Source organism: Notolepis coatsorum (assembly GCF_963971535.1).
Source record: "Notolepis coatsorum genome assembly, chromosome: 8".
Classification (NCBI taxonomy): Eukaryota; Metazoa; Chordata; class Actinopteri; order Aulopiformes; family Paralepididae; genus Notolepis; species Notolepis coatsorum.
Genome location: NC_140172.1, coordinates 123,113,078 through 123,123,077, shown reverse-complemented (window position 1 = coordinate 123,123,077; position 10,000 = coordinate 123,113,078). Strand labels below are relative to the sequence as shown.

The window sequence follows — 10,000 nt, the reverse complement described above, 5'->3', positions numbered from 1 at the left end:
TAGCTCGCCACTTAGGTGACAGCTAATGGGGATCCTTTTTAAACAATAAACAATGTCCCACATTGTGTTTCACATGGACCCAATAGGAGTCAATAGGGATTCGTATCGTTTCAATTAAATGCGTCTGCATTTGTCCCGGGGACCTTTCTCTATGGGACATGCCTACTTTCATGTCATTTATAAACCTAACCTTTACCTTAAATATGACCTCAACCTCACGCCGAACTCTAACCTCAACTAGAGATGTCTTTCTGTTACCGGGACATCCAACAAAACTATTTATTTCATATTTCTTTACAATACTTTGATTTCTCATCGTTTACCATGGAATGGAAGCACCGTTGCATGGGCAGGATGCCACTGGGAGGCTCTGCGTCCGTCAACAACATTCTGAAAGTCACGTCTCGAGTTGAGCAAGGCGTGCCGTGTGTAAAGTTTCATAGCCACACGTCCAAACCGTCCGGCTTCGATTAGGCAATTTGTTTCCAATTTAACAGGGGAAATATCTTCCCCAAAACACGCGGTTAAGCTGTGCTCATCTGAAAGGTGCCAAGCCGCCTCAGGCTGCCTCCGCGTGCTTCTCCCCAACAGCTGCCGAGCGCTGCAGGCGGGAAGAGAGGTGGAAACTCAACTGCTTTCAGTAATATGCCGCGTGACTGATTCATGTTTGACCAGCTTGTTGTTATCTGTCCTCTGTTTGACTTCAAAGTTGTTTCATATCCCCCCCTCTGTGACGCTGGCAACTGTGTTGAACCTGAACAGGAGAACGTGTTCATCTTCATCTATGTTTTTTTCTTTTTTTGCAATTGTGAACAATAGCCAAGGCAGATATACAGTCACATCCAGTCGGCTAATAATGTAGTTCACTGCAGTCCATGAGCGATGCGATCAGGAGGTGGTATGTGGTCTGTTTTCACCAAATATGAATGTCTGCATTCCTACAGCACATTTCTAGTAGGCTACTGGTGTGGGGTAAATCTCATTCCTATTGAAATATGTTCCTACCCAACTTCCTGGTTGAACAACTAACGTGAACAATTTACAATATATAAAGTTCATACAGGTATGCACATTACATACACATAACATCAATCTGTCATCATATGTACAGTTGCCACTGTATTTAGGAATACAATCATTAGCTAACAAGCTAGCTGTTAGCTAGTGAGTGGACATAGCAAGCCATGTAGGCTACAGTGCTAAGCTAATGTCATATCAAGACAAACTGAAATAATATCCAGTGAAAATGGTTGTATACAGGGTGCGATTTGTTACATCTTTATGTAGGCCATACAATTACAGTTATATCCACATAAAATACACATCTCATAAAGCAATGCAACAGAAAGTCGTGTCCTGTTTAGTTTGTTTTTCTAAATCAAGCGATTCGCCCTCAAACACTTGCAATACAATTAAATTAACATACAAATCGTATCCCGGCAACCCCCGGGATATATATGGACTGTATATATTGTTAGTTTTTTACGTTTACATTACATCCAATCCCTCACCAGTGCCATAACCCATAGACCCACAGAGGACCACAATATATACCATGATGTATAGTATATGATCATGCTCATCAATGTCTCTCTTCCTTCCCCTCCTCTCTCTCCTCTCCGCCTGTGTCTCTGTCCAGGAGACTACGTGGTGCTGACGGTCTTCTTTGACCTGAGCAGAAGAATGGGCTACTTCACTATCCAGACCTACATTCCCTGCACCCTGATTGTGGTCCTCTCTTGGGTCTCCTTCTGGATCAACAAAGACGCTGTGCCTGCCAGGACATCCTTGGGTAAGTAGGACACCTATCGCACCGTATTCACCTACCAGGTCTGTGGGGCTGGACGACATGGGCGTAACACAGTTTTAGTGTTAGTTAGTCCTAGTTTTAATAGTATTTGCAGACTTAGTTTTCCAATACAACTTACAAGTAAGGTGTCTTGTCTTGTAAGACGATTTTCATGGTGCTATTTTGTTCAAAGTATAACTTTTTTAATACTGTTGCAAGCAACAATTTAATTTTATTTTATGCAAAGCACCTCTATGTCCTCTCTGTGCATTCAGTAGGAACCTATCTGGCTGTACGTTAGCCTAGCTTAGCACAATTAATAGAAGTGTAGCGGCGAGCCTAGCTAAGGATCATTTTTGATGGTTTCATGCCGGCACTTCACTGCACATTGAGGTTTCAGTCCCTCTGTTTTGTCCTCGATGTAAGAAAAGCCATATTTAATGTAGTCAGTGTTGTATTTGCATTTTGCCGTGTGCTGGAATTTTCTGGAGGGTATTGTCACAACAATGCTGGCAGCAAACACGCACTGCGTCATGGGAAATGCACGTCCTTCAAAATAAAAGCACAGCATCAGAAATTCGGTCAACTTTTTCCCTCAACCCCCCCCCCTCCCCCATGCACACAGCCGTGACCCACTGAAGAACCACGATGCTAAAACATATATTATATCGTATCATATATTATACACCTATGAACACAAACTTTGTTGAAGTAAGAAGTCAAAATTACACTTGTTGCCCTCCTTGTCCCTTCCCTTCCCCTCTCCCCCTCTCCCCCTCTCCCCTGCTATCCTCTCCTCTATCCCATTTTCCCTTCCACTCTTCTCTTCCACCGACCCGCCCACACCCCCTCCCTTCCTCCCCTCCTCCGAGACAAGGCAGCTGCGAAGGAATCTAGTCCATCTTGATTAGAAGGGCCTATCCCTGCACATGTGTTTTTATGCATGCCTTAATGAGGCATTAATTATGCAATACAGCAGGGGAGATGCGTCGTAGATGCAGCCTCAGCGCAATAATAATGCAGTCGGCCACTTCACTCAAGGCACAAATGGGATGAGAGATGTTTAAAAGAAAGAAGAAGAAGAAGAAGAAGAAGAAGAAGAAGAAGAAGAAGAAGAAGAAGAAGAAGAAGAAGAAGAAGAAGAAGAAGAAGAAGAAGAAGAAGAAGAAGAAGAAGAAGAAGAAGAAGAAGAAGAAGAAGAAGAAGAAGAAGAAGAAGAGGGGTTTTGAGGAGATTTGTCAGCTCTTGAACCTGCCCTTGATATCCTAAGGGGAGGACGTCTTCAGAGGATGCGGCACTCCAATGCAGCACTGTAGTCCTCGGTCAGCCCCCCCCCCCCCCCCATCCCCTAAGCCCCCAAGGCTCTAAAACCCTGACCCTCTGTCCTCGCAGTGCAATCATTAACGAGCTTCCCTGAATGTAAAGCGATCCTGGACTCCTCTAACATCCACCGACGTCGAGGCAGAATGCTTTATATGGCAAGCTTATCGCAATCACTACATTGTTTTTAATCACCGGAGGAATAAGGTCGTTGGGGGTTTTCTCTCAAATTGCAGATTGCGTCATTTTCGTCTTCCCCCCTGTGGTTCTCGGTTAGAATAATTTGCATAATAATAACCCGGCTATTAAATTGCCTGCCACAATTTGTTCGAGGCACCGAGCATCTTCATTTCCGTCAGCGAATGATAGCGGCGAGGTAAACACAGGAAACCAGTTGGCCAGGGAGAGGATTAATGGTGATGACATAAATCTTAATCCTTCGATGCCATCGGGCGAAATATCAAAATCACTCAGGATTGCAGCGACGTTAAGCTCGAAGCATAACGATGCACCTCACTCCCACGGTAAAGATAGGCACGCGTTGCAGATCAGCCCTCATAGACATTAGTTGACAAGATAAGATCCCCCTGTGGTCTATTAGTAGAGAGGATCTGTCTGGTCGGTTGGTTGGTTGGTTGGTTGGTTGGCTGGCTGGCTGGCTGGCTGGCTGGCTGGTTGGTTGATGAGCAGCTGTCTGTTGGTGTTAGTATGTCACTGCTGGGGGCTGCAATCTGTCAGTGTGTGTGCGCTTTTTATTAAAAGGTTACTTCCTTGTGTGTCGTGGCCACGCCCCCATCCACATCATCACACGCGACAGGGAGACAGAGAGAGAGAATGAGAAGAGAGATCTGTCAATAAACAGAGAAAGAGAGAGAGATATCACAGATGGTGGATAATGATAGAGGGATACTAGTATGTCTCTATATCCGACCTCTATGTCGAGGTCGGCTGAACTCAAAACCACCATGTGGATCAGGGGGAGAGTGAAACAGCCCTCGCGTATGGGCGTAACGCTCAGACGTCACACGGTCAAGTGTTTCTAGCAATTATACAGCCTCTCTCTGTGTATTTTGTAATCCGTTTCGTCCCTCCACTAATCCATAAAGCATTCCAGAGATCCGTCTTCTGGAGTAATTATTCGCCATTATTATTACTAAATAGTTTGATTTCCATCAGTTCCTGTGAGTATATGGATAATTAAACTAACCTTAATAACCACAGGAATATTGTATATATGTATTGTACTAGTTACATATATATATATATATTCACATTACATTTAATTATCTATATACAAATTACATAAATACAGATTACAGATCCGTCATTTGTCAAAGGCATTCCTATGTAAATGTGCCATTGCGACTTCCGACTGATTCTGTGAGAGCACGTCACATACAGGTATACTGTATTGCAGTGTACAGTATAATACTGTACAGTGTTCCCCTTTCAAATGGAAGAACCAGTCCCTCCAGGGCTTTCCTGAGTAGTTACGTGACCCAAGCTGTTGGAATTTGTAGTGGGTTTTCTAATATGAATTTCTCACATTAGAGGAGGATAGTTTATATGGTTGATGAAAGCAGGCATGTATGTCTTGTCCAATCAGTCGTATATCTTCAGTCGTTTGCGTTCCTCTGTTAGAGTCAATCAGTGTCTGTTCTGTTTACTCAATCAGTCTTTTATCTTCAGTAGTTTGCGTCCCTCTGTTAGAGTCAATCAGTGACTGCTCTGTTTACCTGGCACTAATTTTGTACTTAGATAATACCACGGTATGATCCAATTTAAACTATGATACTAATGATACTGATACTGACATATACTGTAGTCCTAGTGTCACAATATTCTCTTCTTCCATGTTTTTAAATAAATATTCCAAATGATCACCTCAAACTCACCCTTGGTCTTAGGAGGCTCAATACCGGTTTCACTTACAGCATGGGGAGGGGTTTGCACCAAACTGAAGCGTGTCTCAAGATAGTCGTGTTCAAACTTGCAACATAATTTCGTCTGCGTGACACAGGCTCCTGTGTTATTTTTCGCACTCATCCTTGAATACAATTGTAATAGAATTGAGATTTATTATTTAGGATCAGTGGCCTCTGTCTATATTGATACATCTAACATTGTTTCCATGCATTCAAAATGCACTATAATGTCTACACCACAGCATTCTATTAGGCTCTCAACTCTGATGACAGTTAAAATCGCTGCCATCCGCTCCTCCAGGATGGTCAGCTGGACAGGCGAGCCGGAAACCTGTGTGTGTGTGTACATCTGTCCAACCAAGGCCACTGCCTCCATGACCGTTGCACAAATTGCCCTTTTTATTTGTATTGTCTTTGCAGTAAGACAAAATAAGTCCTCAACTCTGGGTTGGAGCCATAGGGAACAACAACAGACATATGTAGCTAGAAAGCATGTTATTGTGACATTAAAGAGCAACAACACCACAAATGTATCCATTCAGACTGCCATCTAATGGTTAAATACATTACTACTGCTACTGCTACTGCTACTGCTACTGCTACTGCTACTGCTACTGCTACTGCTACTGCTACTACTGCTATTGCTTCTGCTTCTGCTATTGCTATTGCTATTGCTATTGCTATTGCTATTGCTATTGCTATTGCTATTGCTATTGCTATTGCTATTGCTATTGCTATTGCTATTGCTATTGCTATTGCCATTGCTATTGCTACTGCTATTGCTACTGCTATTGTTATTGCTATTGCTATTGATATTATTGCTATTGCTATTGCTATTGCTATTGATATTATTGCTATTGCTATTGCTATTGCTATTGCTATTGCTATTGCTATTGCTATTGTTATTGTTATTGCTATTGTTATTGCTATTGCTATTGCTATTGCTATTGCTATTGCTACTGCTATTGCTATTCTTATTGCTATTGCTATTGCTATTGCTATTGCTATTGCTATTGCTATTGCTATTGCTATTGCTATTGCTATTGCTATTGCTATTGCTATTGCTATTGCTATTGCTATAGGGAGGTGTAGTGGTTACATCATTGTTGTTTCCGGCCGGTCCACCTCGCTTGGAGTTGCATATTTCCAATGGACACATTTCTAAATTGTCTCGTTTAAAACAAATAAAGCATGAACATTGGCATGGTGTACCTTTGTGTGTGTATTCATCCACAATCTATAGCTCAACATGAAACAATTAGCAATTAATCGTAAAATAATTACGTATAATTTTATTTAAACCAAAAATGCTTAAACAATAATGTTAGTGATAGAAGGGAACTCATTTTGTGCAAAAATGGAAAGCTTGCCAATGTTCATGAGGCAGAATTATTACAATAGCTGCGTGGGAAACTAAAGTGACGTCAGGCCACACCTCCCTATTGCCACTGCTATTGCTATTGCTATTGCTATTGCTATTGCTATTGCTATTGCTATTGCTATTGCTATTGCTATTGCTATTGCTATTGCTATTGCTATTGCTATTGCTATTGCTATTGCAATCTGCTATTGGCTGATGTTGGTGCCAGGTGATGTCATCACAAATAGAATTAACAGGTACCTACTTCACCTGGCTGGCACCAAGATCCGGCAATACATCATAAGGGTGCTTTGTGCCTCACAAAACGCCCATGTCCTGTCTTATTCGTGTGTGGGCAACTAGTTCCTTGAGCGTGGTCTGGGGGTCTCAGTCTGTGACAGACATTTGCTGAACAGTATGCGCTCTTTTCTCGCAGGCATCACCACCGTGCTGACCATGACCACGCTGAGTACCATTGCCCGGAAGTCCCTCCCCAAGGTCTCCTACGTGACGGCCATGGACCTGTTTGTCTCTGTCTGCTTCATCTTCGTCTTCGCCGCGCTGATAGAGTACGGAACGCTGCACTACTTCGTCAGCAACCGGAAGCCCAGTGCCAAGAAGGACAAGAAAAGGAAGAACCCGGTGAGTGTTCTTCCCGGGAACTCCATCAAACGGGTCCTCCGCTCTGCCAGTGTTACTCAAAACAGTAACTAGTATTGTAATAACTCCGACAATCAATGGTGGAAAGTATTTTTACTTGAGTACAATTTTGAGCTACTTGTACTTTACGGGAGTATTTTCATTTTAGGGGACTTTATACTTGTACTCCTACATTTCAAAGGATATATTGTACTTTTTACTCCACTACATTTATCTGAAGGCATCAGTTACTAGTTACTTTGAAGACAAGGTGGCAAAAACGTACAGTATGAAGATTATATACTTTCACATTTGAAGCCTGTCAACTTCAAGAGGACGTAATCAGAGCAGCATACCTGGACCACATACAACCACTTTAACATAACCTTTAATTAGAGCAGCATAACTGGACCACATACAACCACTTTAACATAACCTTTAGAAGTCAATGGGATTGAAATTGGAATACACAAACGTCATGTAGAAGTACATTCAATAGCAATTACTTCTCTACTTTTACCAGAATACTCATTTATCTGGGTATTTCTACGTTTACTTCATTAAAGTGAAGGAACTGCAGTACTTCTTCCACCACTTCAGACAAGTATCTAGCATGAAGAAAAAGAAACAGTGGTATATAAAGTACATGGCCTGTCCCCATGGTTTCATCAGAATGTGCATTGATGCGTTCCATATAGTCAACAGCCTTCAGGTTAGAGGTGAAGGATTTCAGCAACTTTCTAGTTGTTTTCTTGCAGTATTGTCAAAGCCTCTGATGCTGATTAGTGCCCCTAAGGGAGCATCTCCCTCGTGTGACTCGGTGGCCAACGCTGTCAGGCTGTCAGCCTGGACCTGTCCTTAATCCAGGCCAAGCATCTGTCAGCCTGGACCTGTCCTTAATCCAGGCCAAGCATCTGTCAGCCTGGACCTGTCCTTAATCCAGGCCAAGCATCTGACAGCCTGGACCTGTCCTTAATCCAGGCCAAGCATCTGCCACGGCTGTGATTTAGACCACGGTGGTCGTGTGACAGAGGAAAGTGTCTTATAGGGACCTCCATCCCACAAGACATCAGGAGATTCCACTATACTAGTTGTCGAGGTCTGTCTGTCTGTCTGTCTGTCTGTCTGTCTGTCTGTCTGTCTGTCTGTCTGTCTGTCTGTCTGTCTGTCTGTCTGTATGTCTGTCTGTCTGTCTGTCTGTCTGTCTGTCTGTCTGTCTGTCTATATATATATATATATATATATATATATATATATGATATGACAGACAGACAGACAGACAGACAGACAGACAGACAGACAGACAGACAGACAGACAGACAGACAGACAGACAGACAGACAGACAGACAGACAGACAGACAGACAGACAGACAGACAGACAGACAGACAGACAGACAGACAGACCTCAACAACTAGTATAGTGCTCCTGATGTCTTGTGGGATGGAGGTCCCTATAAGACACTTTCCTCTGTCACACGACCACCGTGGTCTAAATCACAGCCGTGGCAGATGCTTGGCCTGGATTAAGGACAGGTCCAGGCTGACAGATGCTTGGCCTGGATTATATATATATATATATATGTCTGTCTGTCTATGTATTGGTCTGTCTGTCTATCCATTTTATCTTGGCCTGATTCTCAAAAGGTGAAGACCAAGTCAAGGGTTTGGTACAGTACTCTCTAGAGGTTAGAAGTCGAGAAGTTAAAATGCGAGACTAAACGCGGGGCCAGCACGAACAGTGTGCACCGTATAGGAGAAAGACAGCCAGACTATAGCAAGGTGGTGAACTTTACTCTACTTGGCTGGAGTTGGCTCCTTCACAGCTCTGGATACTGGAACTTGGGTGAGCGGGTGTAAAACGCTCTACTTTCCGTGTAACCAAGGTCTTGCTGCGGAGCCTGAAGCGAATGCATCGCTGGATGAGTGAGTAATGAACTGAAGGTGTGATGCCAGTTCGCCGTCTCTTAGGGGAGGTTCTAGGTTCCTCACATGGCCTGCCAAGGATGCACAAAGGGAGGGAGCAGGCAAGGAAAGGAAGCCTTTGACTGAAATCCTTTTGATCTTCATGAATAGTTAGGACTATAAAATGAATAAGGAGATTGAGGAAATGAAGAGAGACAAGGGGAAAAAAAGTTGAAAAGTTATTTCCATTTCATATAAGCCCTCAAGTTCTAAAGTTTCAAGTTTGTTTTTATTTGTCACATATAAAGGTACATGTACTTCACAGCCTTTCTGAGTCCTGTGTAGTTCTGCTTCTCTGAACGTGCTGAGAGGGTGTCCTATTTCAATGGTGTGATACATTTTCTGAAAGGTGTAATGTATGTTAACATAACACAACACAACAGCAGCTTATTTATAAGCAGTATGCTGACTGTCTGCATACTGGAACTGATAACATGTTTTGTTGATCCACTTGATTTCAATTAATGTAAAAAAAAATAACTATAAATGTTCCTTCCCCCCCCCCCCCCCCCCCCAGATGATTCTGATAAAGAACATCTATATATTGCACAAAAAAACATGCCGCTTGCCCGCTTCCACTGATCGTATTAATCATTCCAACATTGTACCAGTGGTAGATATTTATAGATGCACCTGGTCTAAAGAGTTATATATCTTACCATCTACCCCCTCCAGTGTGTTTATATGTACTGTATGAATGCATTTATGTATAACATACTCTTCCCACTTTCAGATATCTTATTGCTATACATTCTGTGTGTGTGTGTGTGTGTGTGTGTGTGTGTGTGTGTGTGTGTGTGTGTGTGTGTGTGTGTGTGTGTGTGTGTGTGTGTGTGTGTGTGTGTGTGTGTGTGTGTGTGTGTGTGTGTGTGTGTGTGTGTGTGTGTGTGTGCGTGCGTGCGTGCGTGCGTGCGTGCGTGCGTGCGTGCGTGCGTGCGTGCGTGCATGTTGGTGAGAGTGTGCCTGCGTGTTTGTTTGTCTGTTTACTTTGTCGTCGTCTTTGT

General features: G+C 43.0%; 1 protein-coding gene across 1 annotated transcript in view; it reads left to right on the top strand.

Annotated features, from left to right (window-relative positions):
- Positions 1 to 10,000, top strand: part of LOC311233191 (gamma-aminobutyric acid receptor subunit gamma-2-like) — a gene marked incomplete at its 3' end in the record, with an annotated part of 672,918 nt that overhangs the window by 652,693 nt on the left and 10,225 nt on the right. Inside the window, exons 7-8 of the mRNA XM_084320108.1 lie at positions 1,640 to 1,792; positions 6,831 to 7,036. Of these exons, the coding sequence (XP_084176234.1) occupies positions 1,640 to 1,792; positions 6,831 to 7,036 (359 nt within the window). The remainder of the gene's footprint in view (positions 1 to 1,639; positions 1,793 to 6,830; positions 7,037 to 10,000) is intronic.